The sequence below is a fragment of the Lepidochelys kempii genome, chromosome 7 (genome assembly GCF_965140265.1).
Source record: "Lepidochelys kempii isolate rLepKem1 chromosome 7, rLepKem1.hap2, whole genome shotgun sequence".
Classification (NCBI taxonomy): Eukaryota; Metazoa; Chordata; order Testudines; family Cheloniidae; genus Lepidochelys; species Lepidochelys kempii.
The window spans coordinates 123,983,956-124,007,393 of record NC_133262.1 but is presented as its reverse complement, the minus strand read 5'-3'; the positions used below and the strand labels follow the sequence as shown (position 1 = coordinate 124,007,393).

The window sequence follows — 23,438 nt, the reverse complement described above, 5'->3', positions numbered from 1 at the left end:
AAAATATTCCACAGAAATGTTTGAAACCCCAGCATTACAGCACATCATTATATGTGAGCAAAAATTAAACTGACTATATATGAAGCAGAAAATAATTTTTTTTGTCTCAACTGAAAGAAATGCAAAAAGTAAACAAAGTGCATTCATAGTAAATTGGGCTTTTTTGAATTCTCTTGCTTTTAATAACCCAGGTGTAATTAGTAGCCAGTAAAGGCTGTTGTTTGTTTACAACATACAAATCTTTGTGTCTCACATGCTGCTCATTTAATCTCCTCTCCTATTCTCTGCCCACAAATTGTCCGTAAAGGCTCAATCGAGCTAACCTTTTACTTGTGCAAATGTTCCTTTGTAGTAAATGGGATTACTCATGTGCGTGAAGTTACTTACGTGTATTTTTGGCTGGATAAGGCATGTAAGGATACGGAAGACAGGATCTACTGAGAAACCCACAAGAGAGATCTGAGTTTTTGTTTTTATTATTAACTAGCCACTTGTGGCCATCACAGAAGAAATGACTCTTCAGGACTCATGTATTGTAGGACCCATTGCGGTTTATGGGTTATAAACTCTTCAGGGCAGGAACCTCATTTTCTTTCTTGGATGTAAAGCTTGTAGCATATTTTAGGATTTGTCAACCTTTTCTGCGTGGAGCCCTATTCAGTGTGGCATTGCGTGGACACAGATATCTGCCTACATGAAACCGCTTGCAGGATTGGGGCTTGGGGTGCTGCGTGCTTCTCTTTAAAATCTATTACGCTCCTTATACAATGTATGAAATGCTGTCTTAAGCAGCCACATGACATTTATTTTCTTGTATGCAGTGTTGTTGTAGCCATGTCAGTCCCAGGATATTAGAGAAACAAGGTTGGGGAGGTAATATTTTTTTATCAGACTAGTGTCTGTTGGTGAGAGAAAAGGAGTACTTGTGGCACCATAGAGACTAACCAATTTATTTGAGCATGAGCTTTCATGAGCTACAGCATCCGATGAAGTGAGCTGTAGCTCACGAAAGCTTATGCTCAAATAAATTGGTTAGTCGCTAAGGTGCCACAAGTCCTCCTTTTCTTTTTGCGAATACAGACTAACACGGCTGTTACTCTGAAACCTGTTGGTGAGAGAGAGACAAGCTTTCGAGTGTACACACACCTGAAGAAGAGCTCTGTGTAAGCTCGAAAGCTTGTCTCTCTCTCGCCAACAGAAGCTGGTCCAATAAAATATGTTACCTCTCTCACCTCGTCCCTCTAATTTACTTTCCTTATTACTTTTGGGACAACAAGAGGTAGATAATAAACTTCTTTAAAAATTAGCATGCTTCTTTAAAAAACATTTCCTACTGATCTGTATAAAAATGTTCCTGAACAAAAATATATCCAAGCACCAACAGCTCAAACAAGAGCTTAGATTGTGGGAGGGGGCTAATGGGGGATGTGGGAAGTTCCCACATCTAGATTTTAAGATCAGAAGATATGGTTGGGTCATCTAGCCTGACCTCCTGTATAATTCTATGGTCTGTGTTAAAGTCTCAGCCACTCTGAGTGCGATACAAACCTATGTAGGAAAACCCAATTGGTGTTCAAGTTTAATACCTAAACCACTTAGCCATCACAGCCCAGGACTACACTCTTTGCTCAGGCAATGCTCCCTTTGAAGTCAGCGGGAGTAAGGGCTGTGGGACAGCTGTGCGTTGTGGCTTCTGGAGTCTGTCTGCTCTGATATATTATTTTGTCTTCTGAGGAAATGAAGTTCTGTATTTTTTCATTAAGAATAAGGTGGTGCAGTGCCGCTCCGGCTGCAGGAGGGATCAGGTATACAGCAGAGCAGGTGCAGCACAGCGGAATGTAGGCCAATAAACAGCTACAAAAAGATTCAGTAAGTTTGGGGGGCAGGGGCGGGATGTGAGTGGAGGATGTTTGTAAGTAGGGGCAAGGGCGCTTGAACCTATGTAAACTTCCAGGGTTTTGGTGTTCTCTTAGGTGCATTTTGGACAATTTATTTGATATTCTGGGGCATCCTTTTAAAAAGTCTCTTTAAATACCTCTGCATGATGAGTACTATTTGAATGCTGACAGTATGGTCAGTGCTGTATAAATGGATGCATAGTCCTGGGCCCAGGGAATTTACAGTCAGACACGGACAATACACCAGATCAGTGGTTTTCAACCTGTGGTCCCTGGACCCAGGGCGGTCTGCAGACTATGTCTAAGATTTCCAAAAGGTCTTCCCCTGCATTTGAAATTTTTTAGGGGTCTACAAATGAAGAAAGGTTGGAACCACTGCACCAGATGACACTAGAAGCTGCTTATGCAGCAACCTCAAGGAGTATCAGATAGCTAACCAGCAGGCTTGAAAAACATGGAACCTCAAGGAGGGCGATAGGGGATGGGTCACTTGATGATTCCCTGTTCTGTTCATTCCCTCTGGGGCATCTGGCATTGGCCACTGTCAGAAGACAGGATACTGGGCTAGATGGACCTTTGGTGTGACCCAGTATGGCTGCTCTTATGTTCTTTACTCTTTGTTGAGGTAGATAAACTGAAAAAGGAAAAGGAGTACTTTTGGCACCTTAGAGACTAACACATTTCTTTGAGCATAAGCTTTCGTGAGCTACACTCACTTCATCGGATGCAAACTGAGTATCACGGCATCTGCTGTGTGCTGATCTTCTGGATGAGAGCTAAAAGCCAGGATCCTGCTGGCTCTGCATGGAGATTAAAGATCTCATAACACATCTTGGGTGAGGATTATCCCAGTGTTCTTTGTCAAAATCTCCACACCTCTGTACACCAGCTTGTTGCCTCCCTTCTCCCCAGTGATGGTGTGTCAGTGCAGATCTATCTCTTGAAGAGCTGTGGAACGAAAGGGGTGATATATATCTTCCGTATAGCACTGCGGCACACAGTTGCCAAACTTGCACCCATACTTTACTGATATTGGATTAACAGACCTTCCATGCTTTAAGTTTACTAGCTTTTTCCTCACTGTCTATCCCCTGGTCTTTGTGTGTGTCTGGAAGCCAGAGACTTGGGATGTAGGGATAAGTGTCTATAAATAAGGAGTGGTGGTGGTGGTTTGGTAATTCTAGCCAGAAGTCTGGTAGGTGGCTCACTGGTTGCAAACTTAACTATTAGAGTAGGTGCTTAAACTAAACCATTACAGGGTGAATGGAGTGGTGATAGAGACCAAAGATAGTTGGGCCATCTTGTCTACTCCTCCCACTCTGGCTAATGCAAGATTACTCTCTGGAGATTTGCCAGTTTTGTTTTATATTACCTAAGTAATGGGGCTTCCGTCACTTTCTTTAGAGAAGTAATGGAAACATTGCCTAAAATTAAGGTTTTTGTTTTCAAGGAGTTTGCACAACTACGTTCACTAGGGAAAAAGAAAATGAGGACTTGTGGCACCTTAGAGACTAACAAATTTATTTGAGCATAAGCTTTCGTGAGTTACAGCTCACTTAATCGGACGCATTCAGTGGGGAAAGAGAGCAAAGGATGGTGGTGCCCTTTCCAATAAATGTGTTGAACTGCACAGTTCTAGCAGAGATCTCAAACTGTTGCCCCCTGAAAGGTTAGCACAAGATAAATGCTAGTGTGGAAGGTGTACAATTCTGTGCAATTTTTCTTTTTATGGTACAGAAGTTCCATTTTCTATAGCTTTATGAGTTATTACTTCTGCTGTTAAATAACTTGTTCATAACAGACATTTGATAACACTGTGTGTGGAATAGAGATAAATTTGGGTCTGAAATATGGGATGTCCTCAGTAATTTACTGGTTGTTTTTTCTCTTCATTTTCTTAAAGGAACACAAATTTGAAAATGACACGTCTCTCAAAATTGTGTACCTTTACGTATAACTGAAGATTACTATAACTGAAATATCAGAGAAACAAAGCTATTTTTGTGTTAGTTTGTATGTTTGACTGTGTTGACAGTTTCACTATTGTATGAACCTTTCATAGAGCAATGGGAAAGAGAGACCCTGCCCCCCTCCCCTTTTTTAAATGTGATTGTAAAACCATAAACATTGGCAGCAGGGTGAGGCAGTAACTGAAACGCCTTTGAATTCATTCTTTGAAACTGCCTAGATTTCAGGTTGACTGTGCCCATCATATTTGTGTCTGGACACATATTCAGGCCAATAAAATAAAATAAAATAAATAAAAAAACCCTGCTAAAGTGGTTGTCACATAGATTAAAAGAAATTGACTCAATTTCAGACTTTAGTTGTTTCACACGATCAGCTGCAGGTGCTGAGTGGTGGTGTTAAAATGTAACGCAACATTAACAACCCCGCACCCACGCCACCTCGGGTAAACACAGCTAATTAGGAGATGTGTGTTTAAGTGATGTTTCATATTCAGTGTGTTGATTCAAACAAACACACACACACACACACACACACACACAAAAATAAATTAGTTTCTCTTGAACAATGTTCTTAATAAAATTATCCCTGGGAAAAATAGGAAAGAACTTCACGAATTCACACCCATTGTGTATTAAGGACTCTGGGGCCTGATTCAGGAAAACACTTAAGAATGTGCATGAGTGCTTTGCTGGATCAGGCCCTTGGTCAATCAGCATGCAAACAAACATTTTAAAATTTTTGCATCACAGTGTATTTTGTTTTTTGACCTGTGTGGTTCTGGAATGTGACCCTGCAAACTCCGTAGGCAAAATTCCCATTGACCCACCGGGCAGGTTCTTTGTGGAGCAGCTGCGGGATGAGACCCCAAATTTAGGATTGTATTTATATGTATTTATATTACAGAAGTACCTAGAGATCTCAGGCTCAAGTGAAAATAGCAGCCCCATTGTGGTAGCTGCTGTACAAACCCAGTAAAAATACAGTCTAAAGAGCTTGCACCCTAAGGGTCCAGGCTCCATGCACATACCAGGGTCTGCCCTGGCACAATGCGTTGCAGGATCGGGGCCTAGGTTAATGACAAGATGCAATAGCTGGATGCAGGACACTTCCTGGTTAAAAGTGTACGGTAGTGTGTCATGTAAAAGTCCTGTCTTAATAACTGTCTGCAGCTGAACCTTAACTGAGAAGTGGTATGAAACCATTGTTTTGGATGAGAACAATTACTGTGTATTATGGCAGGTTTCAGAGTAGCAGCCGTGTTAGTCTGTATCCGCAAAAAGAACAGGAGGACTTGTGGCACCTTAGAGACTAGCAAATTTATTTGAGCATAAGCTTTCGTGAGCTACGTCCGATGAAGTGAGCTGTAGCTCACGAAAGCTTATGCTCAAATAAATTTGTTAGTCTTGAAGGTGCCATAAGTACTCCCGTTCTTTTTATCTATTATGGCAGTGCCTAGAGATCCCAACCTCAGTTGTGCCTGGTGCTGCACAGCACACAGAGACCCTGCCCTGAAGCGCTTACAGTCTAAATAGATAAGGTTTGTTTGCGTCCTCTGTTTAGGCTGCAAGCTCTTCAGGGTAGTAAGGGCAATGGAGTTGAAGCCACTTGCCCTCGGTACCACAGCTGGTCAGTGTCAAAGCCTGGTCTAGAACCCGGGTCTCCACACCCCCATCCAGTGCCTCGCTACTGGACCTTATTTTCCCTCAGACTTGTTTATACGCAAAGAACCAATTCTGAGGACCTACTATTATATTTAAAGAAAGGAAAAAAAAAAAGCAAAGTAACCAGTGGCATAAACTTCTTTCCTCCTTGTTATGAAGGAATTTTAAAAGGAAAGTGAAAGATGGCCTACACAACTTCACAGTGTGTACTTCGTGATGTATAATTGTCAAAAATACTAGAAATGTTCTGCTACATATTTACCTCTTCCCCGCTCCTCATTCCTGCATTACCCATTAAGAGACTTCACTTTTTCTCCAGTTTAGCATAATAGATTCTTTCATGGACATATTTATTGTCTTCAGCCATTTGCAAATATTGTGTTTAATAGTTTCTGTGAGTTAATAAAAAGTAGAGTTCACTTTACATGTTTTTTTTTTAAAAGCAAACACCTGCAAGAGCAGGAAATGGCTGATCTGCGCAAGTGTAGAAATGCAAACTGCATTAATGACAGGAGGCGTCTTCCTGAGGCATTGGGGGGTGGAGGTGCAAAGCTGCTTTATCTCCCTTCAGACCCTGTAAAGTAGAAGTTTTAGAGTTCTTCTGGCTTTTAAGTCCAGTAAGGAAGCAGGCAGTGAAGTGAGACAGAAGCTACAGAGAGGCTTACTCCAGGGAGCGTACAGCAGAGTCTCTGCCACTCCTGTGAAGCCCAGAGGCATGGCATGCAGTTACCGTGCCATGGTGGGCAGACAATGCTTCTTGTCATCTTCTCCCCCCTCCCTCTCAACACCTTTTAAGCTTAGTAATGAACGATACACGGATCAGTCAGGATAGCTCTCAGGTCTGTAAATTACTCCCACTAGTCTGGGCACATACTGAGATTGTTTCTTGTAAGATCTTGAGGCTGAAGCGGAAGAGGAGCTTTTGCATAGATCAGGGCTTAAAAAATGTATCCAGCATCTACTGTGCTAGCCCAGGACTAAGCCTGTTGAGCAGAGTGAAAAGACTTGTCGCTATGCCCCGGCAGTTTAAAGACCCTGTTTGTTCACTCTATCTAACTGTAACATATTGCAACTCAACTTTTTAAAATAAATTTTTAAGAGAATGTACTTTACTACTAGGGCTGGTTGACTAGTGGAAAATACCTTCACACGCTCACAGTAATACTGTTACGGCAGCTTCTCAAGAGGTTTTAAGCTCCTGTCAAAAGCAAAATCCTGCTGCAGCTTTAACTGTGAAGCCACGCTTTATGCCTCCATAATAGGGAACAGTTCTGCACGTGAAGGGCGATGGATCAGAGGAATGGACATGTCTCTCCATATCCAGATTCAGTGATGCTTATTAAATAGCTGGCAGCTTTGAGTGAGGGTCTGTGTCAACCTTTAGGTATGTACGGAACCTAGCACAAGGCCCTGATCCTGATCAAGGCCTCTGGATACTACCCTAATACCCATTTAATAATAATGATAATAAATGATGGACATGGACATAGATGCAGGAACTAGGGTGCTGGGGGGCTGCTGCACCCCTTGGGCTTTAAGTGGTTTCCATTATATACGGGGTTTACAGGTTGGTTCAATGGCTCTCAGCATCCTCACTATAAAAATTGTTCCAGCCCCCTCGGACATGCAGTGTAGTGATGATAATATAATATATGGTGGCATCTGTCATCATGTGCCCTCTGTTCTGTTGCTCTTTGCTTGCCTTTTCTGCTGTGTTCAAGTTATCTCTAGGGCTTTCTTCCATTTCAGAATTGTCACCTTTCTTAGCTATTTGAACCCATGTCAAATAGAAAAAAAGAAAACATTGTCCCAACCATAAGCTAAATGTGGGTCACGCACTAAAGGGGAATTTCTCTACTGCAGCAGTTCTCAAACTGTGGGTCGGGACCCCAACGTGGGTTGCGCCCATTTTTAATGGGGTCACCAGGGCTGGCTTAGACTTGCTAGGGCCTGGGGCCGAAGCCCGAGCCCCACCGTCTGGAGCCGAAACGTGAGGGCTTTAGCCCTAGGCAGCAGGGTGCAGGTTACAGGCCCCCAAGCCCTTGGGCTTTGGCCTTGGCCTCCACACGTGGGGCAGTGGAGCTCAGGTGGGTCAGGTTTTGGTCCCCCCTCCTGGGATTGTGTAGTAATTTTTGTTCTCGGAAAGGGATCGCAGAGCAATGAAGTTTGAGAATCCCTGCTCTGCGGGAAGAGCTGTTTATATAGCAAGTCAGTTTGTTGAGGATAGCAATAGGGGCATCTAGGATAAATAGTTCTCCTCTCTTGGCTGTTTGTGACCTATGAGTTGGTGGGTCTCAGTTCAGTTCCTAGTGGACTGGAGTTCAGATCTCACAAGCAACAAACACAGTTGGCCCCCTTGTTAGCAGTCTGAGCTGAGAGGTGAAGGACTGACTGGGTCATAAAAAGTAAACCTCCCTCTCCTTCCTATATGTGGTTCCTCCAAATTAGGTTTGAGGCTGATTGGTGATGGCCAGTGTAGGGAAACCTTCTGTTTATCCTCAGAATAGATACAGCATAGACAGGATTTCCCTCAGTTGTGGCACCTTTTGTCAGCGCTAAAAGAAAGAGAAATGTAGTGAACCTGTGTGTGCATATTTGCATATGGCACAAATGCAGAGTGAAGTTGGTGATTAAAAATGGCCAGCGCCTTTGGGAGTGTGCATTGTTATTGGGAGGGATAGTCCATGCTCCTGGAAAAATAAAGCAAGAGGCCATCACATCTTATGTATGACAGTATCTGTTCTTACACGCACCATTGTTTCAGCTCATGCTGAAATTACACAAAGCAAGTATCAGAGTAGCAGCTGTGTTAGTCTGTATCCACAAAAAGAAAAGGAGGACTTGTGGCACCTCAGAGACTAACACATTTATTTGAGCATAAGCTTTCGTGAGCTACAGCCCACTTCTGAATGCATCTGATGAAGTGCGCTGTAGCTCACGAAAGCTTATGCTCAAATAAATTTGTTAGTCTCTGAGGTGCCACAAGTCCTCCTTTTCTTTTTACAAAGCAAGTAGGAATCTCCCAATAAAAGGCTGGAAGAACTTGCAGTTGCAGAAATATCTTTCATGACTGCGGGAGACTGTGGTTATTGGGGATCACCAAACACTGCTAGAGGGGAAGCATTCGGAGGAAACTTATTCACTCTTGGCTGAGTGATATTTTTTTTTTTTGAGGGGGCCCAGGGCAGTCACTGCAGAGGAGTGGCCTGGGATCACCTGGGGCAGTGGTACTGAAGGGACTGACCCACTCCTTCACTTCAGCAGCTGGGAAGTATGGCCCGTAAGGAATATTATATTTCTTCTGGTAACTCTGCCAAGAAAGAGAGGAAATCCATAACTTGAGCAGAATATTTAAACTTTTTGTGGGGTGGGGGGTGAGGTCAGAAGGGGGAAATTAAAATCTTTTATAGTGGGTTTGTCGAGATTGTTTTATCCTGGAAAGCTAGTGGATGATAAGAAATTTTCTTTTTCTTACAACCCAGCAACAAGCTCTTCTCTTTACACGGGACTTCCAGTTCTGTGCACACCTGATAGAGGAAAGATCCTGCTGTGGTCAAATACTATAGAGCAAACTTCAGGATTTTGAGAGTGGGTTTGTTAGTCTAGGTAGCTGCTGGTAAAGACACCCAGGTATCTTTTGATGTGCGGTGTTTTATAAGTTGTAGTTGGTTCCCATGGTTATAAAGCATTGTAGCCATTGCATCTTGGGCTGTAATTTCTTTAGAATTTACAAGTTAAAGTCTTGATTCTGCTCGTCTGATTTCACTGGCCCAGTCTTGTGTACCCTTTTTATGTGTGTAGTCCCATTGTTGCAGCTGGAAGTACTTGTGCAGTCGAAGGACACAGGATCGGGCACGTAATTAATCTGACAATACAGTGTAGGTGCATGAGACTTGGTGAAGGTCCAAAGTCGTCACAGAACAAATCTTTCTGAAATCATTGCCCTATGGAGGGTTGGTTGATTATTCTTGAAGGGCTTCATAGCAGAAGGATGCTCTTAGAAAGTGTGCTAAATAAGGTATCTTAATTTTTTTAAATTATGAAGAAATATCATCCTTCAAACTTGTGTGTTTTTAAAAAGAATTGAGAACTTTGTTTAGGGAATTGTCCTGCTGCTCGCCTTAAACTATCCTTTGATTTATAGACTCATGCCTGCCAGCATTTGAAAGCTATCACTATCTAATCTTTGTTGTACAGGTGTTTGCAAAGATGATAGGTATATAAGAATGGCCAGACTGGATCAGACCAACGGTTCTTTTAGACCAGTATCCTGTCTTCTGACAGTGGCCAATGCCAGGTGCCCCAGAGGAAAGGAACAGAACAGGGAATCATTGAGTGATTCATCCCCTGTGGTTCACTTCCAGCTTCTGGCTGTCAAAGGCTTAAGGATACCCAGAGCATAGGGTTGCATCCCTGACCATCTTGGCTAATAACCATTGATGGACCTATCCTCCATGAACATATCTAAATCTTTTTTGAACCCAGTTATAGTCTTGGCCTTCACAACATCCCCTAGCAACAGGTTGACTGTGTGTTGTGTGAAGTAGTACTTCCTTTTGTTTATTGTCAACCAGATGCCTATTAATGTCTTGGATGACCCTGGTTCTGGTGTTCTGGGAAGGAGTAAATAACAGGAGTACCTTGGTATCTAAGTGATGGCCTCCAATTCTGCCTCCCCCTTCTAATTCTGCCCCTGCCTTCGGCCCTCTGTGCTGCCTCTGTGCTTTGTGTAAATACAAATGTTTCAGAAGTCAAATAGATGGTCACTTTCCAGCTCCATTGATATGCACTGGATCGAGGAGAGCTGTCTGGAGGGACAGTGGGACTAAATGGCAGATATTTTACTGTTTAAAAAACAAAGTACGCTGTCCTTTCTCCATAGGGAATGTTGGCAAGCATGACAGGAGCAGAGGACGGCTTGCTAGCAGGAATCACTGAAGTAGCTAGCACGTAGCGTGGGTTAAGCAGAGGCCAGCTGTGGCAGGCACTAATTGCACCTGACTCTTTCTTGCACAATCCCCTTCCCATCTCAAGGTGATCTGGACTGATGTCCCTCTGCTAAGTGGGTGACCAGCCACATAAAGCGGAAGATCCTTTTTGAGCCGTAATTGACCTTTTTGGAACCTTGCAAGCTATATTTAGTTGGGGATTGGTCCTGCTCTGGGCAGGGGGTTGGACTAGATGGCCTCCAGAGGTCCCTTCCCACCCTGATATTCTATGATTCTATGATTTGGGCTTAGTGCGTGCCAGTGTGTCAGGCTGGGGCCCTCTGCGTGTGCGGGAGGTGTCTGCTGGAGGCAGCACATGGGGGAAGTGTGGGTGTTAAATCGTTGGCTGAGCGAGTGATTTGGGATCAGTATCTGGGAGCAATTTTACCTGTGTGGAAGGAGGCGTTTCAGAATCGTGAATGGAAATGAATCTGGGCACGGAGCCCAAAATCTGTCTGGGAGAGTCTGAAGTGATGATGTGGCTATTGTGCCGGACCTGACTTCTCAGCCTCTTAGATCAGAATGCAGAGCGCTATCTGGCCCTGCAAGCTCTGGTGAGAGCTCTTTTAAAAATGGAATTCCTCCTTGCACAGGCTGGTTTTACTTTTTTGGCGCTGGGAAAATGAAAGGGGAACTGGGGAAGCTCTACATTTCTTCTCTGGCCTGGTTTTACTGATCATAAACTTACTCGCTGCAGAAGGTTTCCTGGGGACAAAAAGCTGCATGTGGGTGGTGGTGGGGGTGTTTAAAATGGGTCACATGCCCAGGAATGCATCGAATTTTAGTGGTGGCTAAGTGCCGGAAAGCAAAGACAAGGGGAGGGGGAGAGAGGAGAGAAAAATGAGCCCCAGGCTATGGAAGGAAGGCTGGGAAAAAGAGAATCTGGCCAGGCCCCAGGGCCAGGTTAGAGATTCCTACACGCATTAACAGCCACAGGAGATGTTTATTTACAGGGGGCTAATCTTTTCTGGGTGCTCTGTCATTTTAAAAACAATATCAGTTCTTGGGAACAGGACTGGAGGGCACCTTGGAGATAGGTGAGAGGGGTTACAGAAATCTGGGGGCACCTATTCTTGTCTGTTAAGATTCCTTCCTTCCTCTTGCATCCCATGTTGCTGGTAACTGTCCGCCACTGAGAAATGCAAATGCCATTTTACTTAAAAGGAAAACTCCACCGTGTTCTGATCGCTACCTGCAGAGAGGCTTTAAAAGTTTTGTCTTCATTCTTCCATTTTCTTAATGCTTCCCACAAGGAGCTCCAGGACACAGGGAAAGTGACTTAGCATTTAAACATATGAGAGAGATGGGATTTTAAAGTTGGCATGAAGCCAGATCTGTTGGTAGATCCAAATATGGATCATAAAATCAAATGGTAGCAAAGTCTCACAAAAGTGACTAGTGTGTTGTGGGTTTTTTGGGGGGATGCCCGATTTGAGACCCACTCAAAGGGGCCAGGTTTTCAGAAAGATCCTAGCACCCTATCTCTGATAATCAGTCCCTTTTAAGGTGTCTCAATTTGGGCATACGGGAACTTTGAGGCATCCGAAGTCCCTTGCCACTTGTGAAAATCCTGCCACGTTGCTTGGTGCCTCCACTGGCTTCCTCATCCATTTAACTGCGGAGTGCTGTCACTGTCAGGATGGCGGCTTCTTCGTAGCTAGTCTTTAATACATTTGGCACCTTGTTTCAGTTCTCTGCAGCTTGCTGTAGGGATTGGAATCTTTTCTTTTTTTCTTAAGATTCTGCTAGAGTTTCCTTAGTGGTGTAATTACCAGCAAGATGGGGTGCAAGGGGACAATAAAGAACAAAAGAAGGCCACAATCTTAGAAGAAGAGTCGCTGTCCCTTGGCATTCTGTAATGCCCTGAGTCTAGGCCAGCAATGTGTACAAATGCATCATGGCTGTGCCATCAACAGTGGCATTCAGGGTAATATTCCTGCAGTACCGTGTGTTCTGTTACTGTCCGTTATTGTCAGAGAAGTGACTATCTAAAAATGACACCTCTGCTCCCAATGTCTTCTGATTTCTCTCTGCTGGCTTCCATGGCAGGAGCGGGAGAGGTGAGTTGTTCAGAGTGATTCTGGTTAAGGTGTTCTTTTCTGCCTTGCGCATAGTCAGGAGGATTTTAGCTAGATTCCAGTTGCTAAATCTTTCTTGTTGGTGACACCGGTGGCAGAGTTTGTTTTGCGTTTGTGCTGCTGGTAGAGGGATCATCTCATAGGCTAACCATTTAGATCTTCTAAACTCATGGCGAGGGAGGAAATTTGGTATTCCAGGAGGTGCTACTTATGCCTCTGCAGAATATTAGGTAACTTTAAAGATGTCAGTGCTATCTTAATAAATCCATCCTTGGGTTCTAACTTGACCTTTTTCCCCTTTGGACGGAAACTTTGCGTGAGAGGTGGTTTTGCCTCCCCTTGAGGGGCATGTACCCAATTGCTGTTTGCTTAGTATTACTAATAGTACATTAGTTCTCACTTCAAAGGGGAAACGGGGCAAAAGGCTGTGGTTGAGAGCTGTTTTTCCCCCCCTATATCTTTAGTAACCTTGTTTTTGTAAGGGACACCTGGGAGTCTGTGAGCCCCTGAAATTGCCTCACCTCAATATGATGAAGTCTGGAAAGTCCCACCTTAAGGACACTGAAGGCATCCATGTTGTTTTTAAAATCCACTTTGTAGACTCCTAGATTCTAAGGTCAGGAAGGACCATTGTGATCATCTGGTCTGACCTCCTGTATAGTACAGGCCAGAGACCTGCCCCAAAGTAATTCTTAGAGCAGAGCTTTTAGAAAAAAACATCCAATCTTGTTTTAAAAAAATGTCTGTGATGGAGAATCCACCACGACCCTTGGGAAGTCGTTCCAGTTGTTAATTACCCTCAGTGTTGAAAACATTTGCACCTTACTTCTAGCTTGAATGTATCTAGCTTCAACCTCCAGGCATTAGATTGTGTTCTTCTTTTCTCTGCTAGGTTGAAGAGCCCTCTCTCAAATTACTGTTCCCCATGTAGATACTTGTAGACCGTGATCATGTCACCCCTCAACCTTCTCTTTGTTAAGCTAAATAGATCCTTGAGCCTCTCACTATAGGACATGTTTTCCAATCCTTTAATCTTACTTGTGGCTTTTCTCTGAGCGCTCTCCAGTTTTTCAAGATCCTCTTGAAGTGTGGACACAGTATTCCAGCAGCAATCTCCCCACTGCCACATACAGCGGCAAAATAACTCTCTTCTACTACTGAAGATTTTCCTGTTTATGCATCCAAGCGCATATTAGCCCCTTTGACCACAGCATTGCCCTGGGAACTGGTGGGCAGCTGATTATCCATCGTAGCCCCTAAGCTTTTTTTCAGAGACACTGCTTCTCAGGATAGAGTCCGCCATGCTGGAAGTATGACCTGTATTCTTTCTTCCTAGATGTATGACTTTACATTTGGTTATATTAAAATGTGTACTGTTTGCTTGTGCCCAGTTTACCAAGCAATCTAGGTTTCTCTTTATCAGTAACCGGTCCTCTTCATTATTAACCACTCCTTCAATCTTTGTCATCTACAAATTTTAGCAATAATGATTTTGTTTTCTTCCAGGCCACTGATAAAAGTGTTAAACGGTGTAGGGCCAAGAACCGATCACTGCAAGACCCCACTAGAAACACAACTACTTGATGATTTCTTGTTTGCAAAATGGCAGAAGAAATTGAATATTGATAAATATAAAATAATGCACATTGGAAAGCATAATCCCAACTATACATATAAGATGATGGGGTCTAAATTAGCTGTTACCACTCAAAAAAGAGATCTTGGAGTCATTGTGGATAGTTCTCTGAAAACATCCACTCAATGTGCAGCGACAGTCAAAAAAGCGAACAGAATGTTGGGCATCATTAAGAAAGGGATAGATACTAAGACAGAAAATATCATATTGCCTCTATAAATCCAGGATACATGCACATTTTGAATACTGTGTGCAGATGGGGTCACCCCATCTCGAAAAAGATATACTGAAATTGGAAAAGGTACAGAAAAGGGCAACAAAAATTATTAGGAGTATGGAACATCCTCCAGAGGAGGAGAGATTAATAAGACTGGGACTTTTCAGCTTAGAAAAGAGACCACTAAGGGGGGGATATGATTGAGGTCTATAAAATCATGACTGGTGAGGAGAAAGTAAAGAAGGAAGTGTTATTTACGCCTTCTCATAACACAAGAACTAGGGGCCACCAAATGAAATTAACAGGCAGCAGGTTTAAAACAAACAAAAGGAAGTATTTCTTCTCACAACATACAGTCAACCTGTGGAACTCCTTGCCAGAGGATGTTGTGAAGGCCAAGACTATAACAGGGCTCAAAAAAGAACTAGATAAATTCATGAAGGATAGGTCCATTAATGTGCCCATTCCATAGTGTTTGCTCGTGATGTCTCAGCTCCCCTGCCCTGTTTTTCATGGGAACTAAAAACAAATTACCCCCCTCCCCCCCCCCCGCCGAATTCACCTAAATAAATAACTGCCATATAACAGTGCTGTAACCTCTCTCATGTTTGGAGTGTCCTTGCACATGAATCCAGGTCTGGAATGCACAGAGCAGGGGAGAGAGCATTCCTACACCTCTGTTTCTCATGGCCTTGCACATACCTGGTTAAACAACTCCTTTTTTTCTGCAGGACAAAAGCTAGAAGAAGCTATGCAAAGTTTACGTGCTGCCTGTGCTGGTTTTCCCTGGAGAGGGTGAAGGGCAGGGCTAATTGGATCCCCCCCCCTGCTTTCTCTCTAGGAGGCTGCAAAGTTTCTCCTTCTTCTCCTTATCAGTCCAGCAGACACTAAATTTAGATCCAAGGCACTCTGTTGATGATGGTAGTTAAAATAAATCCTCCTCCGTATTCTGGGCAAACGTCTTTCCTCCCTTCAGATGGCTTGCTGGTCTCACTCCACATGCTGCTCTTGGAAGCGAAACTTCTTGCCATCTTAGCTCATTTTGGTGGGATGGCTGTAAATGTTGAGAACTAGTGCTCATCTCTGTGTGTGGATTAGCCTAGGTAAATCATGCCTGGAGCTGGGAATAAAGCCCTGACTGTGACAGCATCACAGAAAGTAGAGATAGCAAAGACCTGTCAGGTCCCATCTGGCCTGAACTGCAGGAGACAGTGCAAGATCGTTCTTGAGAGAGTGTTTTCTCATGCTTTGAGAATACAGAATTGGACCCTTTCTCTCATCTCTGTGTGTGCTTCTTGGAGTAGAGAGAAGGGGGATATTTTCCCATCCAGTGTTTGGAGAAGACATTGGAAAAGGTTCCTGTGGCCGTTTGGCAGCTTGCGGATCTATTGCAGTTGTCATGAGTGAGATGGGGACCGCTCAAATTAATTGCGGCTATTAAACTAAATATTAGCCAAACTTTGCCCTTCTTCAGGCTATGTCTACGCTTCAAATGCGACCTGGCACAGTTGCAGGGCTGCCGCTTATGTGTCGATGCTCACTACAGAGATAGGAGTGTTTCTCCCATTGCTGTAGTTAATCCACCTCCCTGAAAGGTGGTAGCTAGGTCAATGGAAGAATTCTTCCATCAGCCTAGCACTGTCTCCACCGGGGGTTAGGTGGACATACCTCAGGCTCTCAGGCAGGTGGATTTTTCACATTTGTGAGAGATGTAGCTATGCTAATGTAAGTTTCCAGTATAGACCAGCCCTCAGTGCCAAGATGGCCGTTAGGAAGGACATGTAAGTAAGGGCAGGAGAGCAGAGGTGTAGACAGGGCGTAGTTGTGCAGGACCTGGAAGGTGTGGACAAGAAATCCACCCTTGCTGTGAAAGTTAAGGGGAAGTCAGTGAAAAGAGTCAAAAAGGGGAGTGACCACGTCTGAGCAGAGGGCACAGAAGATAACTCTTTTAGCAGGAGCAGTTTTGGCTAGAGTGGAAGCAGCTGAGGTGCCGGGAGGCTGGAGAAGAGTTGACCAAGTCATGGTCAAGGAGGAGATGTTGGCAATGTAAGAGTGGAAGGAGAGACCAGGCTAGAATGAGTGAGCAGCTGTGACCGTGGGGCCAAAGGAGGTCATCTAGGAATAGCGTTAGAGAGAACAGGGGAATCTGCTAATTATGGAACAGCAACTCACTGAGTCTATCAGAATATTGTTGGGGATAAGCTATGTATAGGGTTGCCAGTCATGGTTTGGGGCTCTGTTTAGTCACTAGTTCAAAAGTTTAGATTACCGTGTTTAATATCCTATCCTATAGGGAGTGTTAGCTGTGTTGGTCTCACCAAATTCCATTTTGAGTAATTCGATTCCGTCTCCTGTAAAATTCTCACTGTAGTTTCTGTGGAATGCTGGATACTTCTTGTTCTAAACAGTTGCATAGCCTTGCTGGGCACTGTTGAATAGCTACTTTATTCCACCCCAGACACAGCCGCAGTTCAGCAGTGGATGCATGTGTTTATGTATTCCAGTGGGTGTTATGGATCAGGCTGCAGAATGGTTTCTTTCTTTTATGAGCTGGTTTTCACCTGCTCGTAACCGGATTCCTGTGCATGATGAAGCCATGGAATCTGCTGCAGAATGTAGGTTGTTTGCCTCGGAGTATGTGGGGTCATGATCGTAACTTTGATTGCAGTCTAAAAAGTATGTACATGAGAAGAGATTTTTTGATGACAGTTGGCTCTTAATCTAGTAGAAAAAGACATAACGAGATCTAATGGGTGTAAACTGAAGCTAGACAATGGAGGCTCGAAATAAGGTGCAATTTATAATAATTAATCATTAGAAGAACTTCTTCCTAGGAAGGTAGTGTGTTCTCCATCACTTGCAGTCTTTCAATCAAGCCCCTCTAAGAAATGCTCAGAAAGAACAGGAGGACTTGTGGCACCTTAGAGACTAACAGATTTATTTGAGCATAAGCTTTCGTGAGCTACAGCTCACTTCATTGGGTGCATGCAGTGGAACATACAGTAGGATGATTTTATATACACAGAGAACATGAAACAGTGGGTGTTACCAGGCACAATGTAACAAGAGTGATCAGGTAAGGTGAGCTATTACCAGCAGGAGAGGATAAAAAACCTTTTGTAGTGATAATCAAGGTGGGCCATTTCCAGCAAGAACACGTGTGAGGAACAGTGGGGGGGAAAATAAACATGGGGAAATAGTTTTACGTTTTGTAATGACACATCCACTCCCAGTCTCTGTTCAAGCCTAATGTAATGGTATCCAGTTTGCAAATTAATTCCAATTCAGCAGTCTTTCGTTGGAGTCTGTTTTTGAAGTTTTTTTGTTGTAATATTGCAACTTTTAGGTCTGTAATCGAGTGATCAGAGAGATTGAAGTGTTCTCCGACTGGTTTATGAATGTTATAATTCTTGACATCTGATTTGTGTCCATTTAGTCTTTTCTGCAGAGACTGTCCGGTTTGGCCAATGTACACGGCAGAGGGGCATTGCTGGCACATGGTGGCATATATCAAATGCTGTAGCTCAAACAGAAGTTGTGGGCTTTCTTCAGAGATTGCTGGATGGGGTTCTCTGGCCCATGCTTTGCAGGAAGTCAGACTAGAGGATCATAATGATCCCTTCTGGCCTTGTAATCCATGAACTTTTCAAAACACTCACTCTTTAGGCTGAACTCTTCTGTGCTTGAGCTCTGCCTGAAGAGCGAAATCTTCAGCAAGTGGGAGTGGAATCCCTTTGAGCCCCCTTCAACTGAGGAGTGAGTGGGGGAGAAATAATCTCTTCCCACTGTTAAAATAAAATTCTTGACATGTTTTTAAGATAAGGCTACAAACTGAAATGGCTGTAATGGGGAACTTGGCATGAATTTAGCCTTCAGTGTGGAGTGGGACCTTTGCTTAAGTTGGGGTTAAAAACTGGCTTTGATTTACTGAGGACAGGAGCTTTTGTAACTTCCAGATGGTAGAAAATTCCCAGCCTGCAGGTGCGCATTGGACGGTTGCTGCACCAAAGATGCATGCACAGCTAGTGAAGGGCTGGGTTATGCCTTCCACTGGATGAATGCCCCAGGACGTGCGGGGAGGATGGTGGAAGGTCTTCCCAGCCTCACCCCATGTCCCTTGCCCAAGAGGCAGTCCTTGTGCCCCTACCAGCACTCCCCTTGGGCCTAGTCAGCGCTGCACATCGGTGTTTCTGGGTGGCGGAGGTGTGAGCAGGGCTATGTTGTGTCTGCCTTCCCTCCCCCCTGCATCGTGACACTTGTCCTGGCGGGAACATTGGCTACACCTGAAACGTAAAGGCAGGCTTGTTCGCACTGCACTCTCCCCCTGCAGTGCCTCGCATGGCTCCAGACAGTACTACGGAGCCCGTGCTCCTCTCTGCCTTGCCCAGCGTGGTTCAGGTCCCGAGTGTGCAGCTAGTCCGGTGTGTGCTAGTTGGTTGCTTATGGAACTGGAGCAAGAACGTGACCAGGGCTGGATCATGTGAGTACCAGTGCTCGGGGCTCACTGTGTCTGTCTTCCTTTCTCTGCAGAGCGGCTGGCATTCCAGTGAAGGAAAGGGTGAAGGTCTCTCAGAACTGGAGGCGCGGGCGCTGCCGGAGGGAAACGCTCCTGAAATGGAAACGCAAGCAAGTGGCTCCTTTTTCTTTTACCCTGTACCGTGGCAGCCAATAGGGGACACTGGGTTTGCCTCTGTCCTTTGATTTCAGACTGTTCCAGGCCACCCCTACCCCTCTGGTCTTTAGGGTTTTACCAGTGACACAGACAAGGCTGCTTTGTCTTTTGACGTAGCTGATGAAACTGCAGTGGGATAACTGGAGGTGCTGCCTAGCCCACTAGACACCAAACCCGAGAACCCAGTCTCACCTGTCAATAAGGAGCCTATGGTGCTTCTCTCAACAATAGGGGTTGGGTCATATTCCAGCCCTGGTAAATGCATTCTGCTTCCCCATGCAGTTCTAGTTGGATACAGTGTTCTTCATTTCGGATCCTAAACTGTTGAGTGATTTGTCTTCAGAGTCTGTCTGCATCTTGTCTCATACCACTGCCGAGCTCCTAATCTGTGCTCTGACAATAGAAGGTGCTTTGCTGCTCCCTTGCTGCACCTTAAGCCTGGACTAATCCCTTGAGCTAATACAGTCCATGAGCTTCTCTCCTTCACATCCCTCCTCAAGATTCACTTCTTTTGTTCATTGCCTTCCATTGCTGGGCCCCCACCTGGCCTTTGGTCTGGACGCAGTCCACAAATCTTAAAATATTAACTTAGTTCCTTCCCGGGAGAATGAGATGTGTGCATAGCAGTAAGGCGAGGTGATTGCGATTAACAACTCATTGTGGGCGCTGCGTCCAAAGCTGTGCTGTGTGCTTTGCAAAATATCTAGGAAGACTAGGTCCCTTGCTTGAGAACCAGGCCTCCTGTAAGTGCAGCCATCACATCAGCCAGGCTGAGGACAAGTGAGAAGGGCCATACCAAATTCATGGACCATTTTGATTAATTTCATGGCGGTGGGTTTTAAAACTAGTCAATTTCACAATTTCAGATGTTTACATCTGAAATTTCAGGCTGTTGTAACCCTGGGTGTCCCCACCCCAAATGGGATCATGAGGAGGGGTGTCAAAAAGTTGTCCTGGGGGGCCCGGGGTCACAGGATTGCCACCCTCATTTCTGTGCTGCCTTCAGAGCTGGGCTCTGACAGTTCATTAGCTAATTTAATAAAGCCACCATCCAAACTACTTTGTCTTCCCGATTGTTCTCTTATCCTGAATTAAAACTTGTTGCTTTTTCTTATAAAAAAAGTTACAGAAAAAGATAGAGATTTAGTTAAATTGCACCAGAGAGAGAACCACTGAGACAGGCTAGAGGAGTCTGTGGGGAAGCTGGATGTTCACTTGGACTAGACGGTTGCATGGGTGTGGAGGAAGGAAGAGGAACTCAAAGGCCATCTCAGAACAAAAGCTACCACTGCAAAGATGCCATGGCTGCAGGGAGTCCTAAGTATTTTGTATCTAAGCCTCTAGATTCCTTAGCCAGCCCCTCTTCCAAAGACTCCACTCTTGGCCTCTTCCTCAGGTCTGGAATCTTTGTCAGAAAGAAGCCAGTGATGTGCTCTGGCATGTTTTGAGAAGTGTACTTGTTTCCTGGCTGTGATGCTATAATCGGGTCTGTCTGCCTGGGAATATGTCCCAGGGTGGCCAGCAGCTGTCTGATTTGTCTCCCTTGTCATTGTCTCTGCAGCCTGATGCCCTGGATGCATTTAGATGGCGAGTATCTCTACCTGTCCCAGGCAGAAGACATCCGGGCCTATCGGTTTCGTCCAGACAGTGCTGGCCTACAACGCCATCCTCAAGCCATCTTCTCCGGCCACCAGGAAGATGTGTGTCGATTTGTTCTTGCCAGCTCCCACATCGTCAGTGGAGGAGGGTAAGCTCAGTGCTGTGGAGGGGAGAAGCTTTGGTTGTGGGGCCAGGGCTCTTCAGCTGCACTGGAAAAGGAATTAATTTTCTAAGCGCACTGGATGCAGAAAAGTGTGTTTGTCATCCAGTGCTCCATGTTCCACCATATGTAACTTACTTGCACTGCTCCTTTCCTGCCCGTTTGATTTGCTTCTTCCCAAAAGAGACCTCTCCAGAGGTAGGAGATGAGCACAGTCTCATGCTAATGACCCGTTCAAGCCTTGATCTCCTTTCGGATGCTGCCGATCAGGGGGCTAAGCAGTGCCGATTTTGCCAGGGATTTTAATATATATTTTTTCCTTTGCAATAATGGTCACTGTAAGGACAATGCATCTCGACCGTCGAGGGGCATGGTATTCAGAACTGGGCATTCACTAGCTACAGTTGTGCACACAAACAACTTGCATCTACCTGGTCTTTAGCAAATGAAAAGATTTAGTTTATAAGATGCTCATCTTTTGGTACCTAAGTGTGGTAGTAGAAAGCACATGTAGTCGTGGTAAATGCCTGTATAAGTGAAGTGCGCACACAGTCCTGGGACTCTCCCTTATGAAATGTAACCTGAAAGCAAGTTGCAGAGGTTGAAAAACACATAGACATGTTCCAGTTTCTATAATTTTATTGGCATAACAGGGTAGCAAATTCTTTGCCGAGTTAATACCATTCATTCAGTCTCTGGGTCAAATCTTGCTCCTGTGCTTCTGGCTGCCCTGGCATGAGTGGGAGGGGGGGGTGTCTGTGTGTGTGTGTAACGAATCATCCATTCCCCTGGGATTGCAGGTGTTCTAGTCCTCATGTGGTGATGCTTTACCTGCCTTGCAAAGACGATGACTTCCCGCTCTGGGTTTTATTTTACAGTGATGGAAATATCGTCCTCTCTAAAGTCCACAGCTCCTTCAGCATAAAGTTCTCTGCACACGAACAGGAGGTGAACTGTGTGGATTGTCAAGGGGGCATCATTGTGAGCGGCTCCCGGGACAGAACAGCAAAGGTGAGCAAGAGTCATGTCCATCACTGCACGTGCTGTAGCAGAGAGGTGAGCTCTGCGCGTGTTTAAAGGCGGGTTGAATGGAACCTTGAGCCCTGCACTTGCCTCTCTGTGTTGGGAGCACAATGAACCTTGCTTAGGTTTCTGGAGAGCCACTTGCGATGTCAGCCCACCAGGAAAGGGGTACAGCTGGAGCTGGGGAAACTAGCCACTGGCTTGAAAGGTGAGATGGGATAGAAACAGAGGGTCAGACCAGATGGACTTACCGGGGGGGTTTAGGCTTGGCCTTATAATGCTGTTGTAGCATGTATTTCCCTTTGTGTTAGTCTCTCTCAAATTTCATCCCAAGCGTCTGGGACGGTCTCTCTTTTGTGGGCTCTAATTTACGGTGTTATTCCAAGCTATAAAAAGCTGTTTCCTAGGATATGTTTTTTGTAAAAAGACATGAAGTGTGCAAGGGACAGCCAGGAAAGTGACTGTAAAAATGACTTTGCAGACCCCATTTTTTTTGTCTTTCAGTGAAGCCATTTAGATAGCATGTGCTATGCCTAGGCTCCTTGAGGCCGGGTCTTGTTATTTGCTTAGCACTCTGCCCTGATCGTGCAGTGCTGTGTTGATGGATGGAGCCAGAGAAGAATTCCCCAGAGTGGTGGTCAGCTGAGTTTTAAATGTCTCAAGTGATGGTGCTCCCGGCACTTCCCTTGGGAAACTGTTCCATGGTTTTAAAAGATCTCGCTCTCTAGACGTTTCTCCTGATGTGTAGGTGATCATATGAGCAGGATATATAAAGATTATTCAACAAAAAGAACAGGAGAACTTGTGGCACCTTAGAGACTAACAAATTTATTTGAGCACAAGCTTTCGTGAGCTACAGCTCACTTCATCGGTTGCTGTATTTTCCACTGAATGCATCCGATGAAGTGAGCTGTAGCTCACGAAAGCTCATGCTCAAATAAATTGGTTAGTCTCTAAGGTGCCACAAGTCCTCCTTTTCTTTTTGCGAATACAGACTAACACGGCTGCTACTCTGAAACCAAAGATTATTCAGTTCTTCTTTTTTATGATTGGGCATTTGCCCCCATCACTATCTTGTGCATCTGGTCTAGATCTAAGGCACTTATGCAACCTCCATTACCTTAGTATGTGAGCATCTCCTAACACCCCTGCAGGATAGGGCAGTGCTGTTATCCCCATTTTACAGACTAGGAACTGAGGCTGTGAGAGACCAGGTGACTTTTTCAAGGTCACACAGGAAGCCTGTGTTAGAACACGGAATTGAACTTGGGTCTCTCGAGTCCCAGGCTAGCGCCCTGACCATTGAACCATCCTGTCCTGCTTGGCTTGGCGTGGCTGGCCACTCTGGATAGTTCTAACCCAGTGTTACCCTATGTTCCAAAGCTATGTTTTTGTCAAACACAATTTCTGGGCACAGTTTGCCTTGGCTCGAATGAGTTTGAAGCTGGCTTGGCACCAAACTGTGCTCAAGTAGGATCCCGGGGCCTGTGTTTTGGGGCAGCACAGTCTCACAGCTCCCAGGGGCAGGAGCAGAC

General features: G+C 44.8%; 1 protein-coding gene across 2 annotated transcripts in view; it reads left to right on the top strand.

The window, feature by feature from the left end:
• The window catches only part of FBXW4 (F-box and WD repeat domain containing 4), a 92,652-nt gene that overhangs the window by 1,565 nt on the left and 67,649 nt on the right, over positions 1–23,438 (top strand). For both annotated transcript variants that reach the window (XM_073354569.1, XM_073354570.1), the window contains 3 exons: positions 18,980–19,075; positions 20,683–20,868; positions 21,759–21,891. In XM_073354569.1, coding sequence (XP_073210670.1) covers positions 18,980–19,075; positions 20,683–20,868; positions 21,759–21,891 — 415 coding nt within the window. The remainder of the gene's footprint in view (positions 1–18,979; positions 19,076–20,682; positions 20,869–21,758; positions 21,892–23,438) is intronic.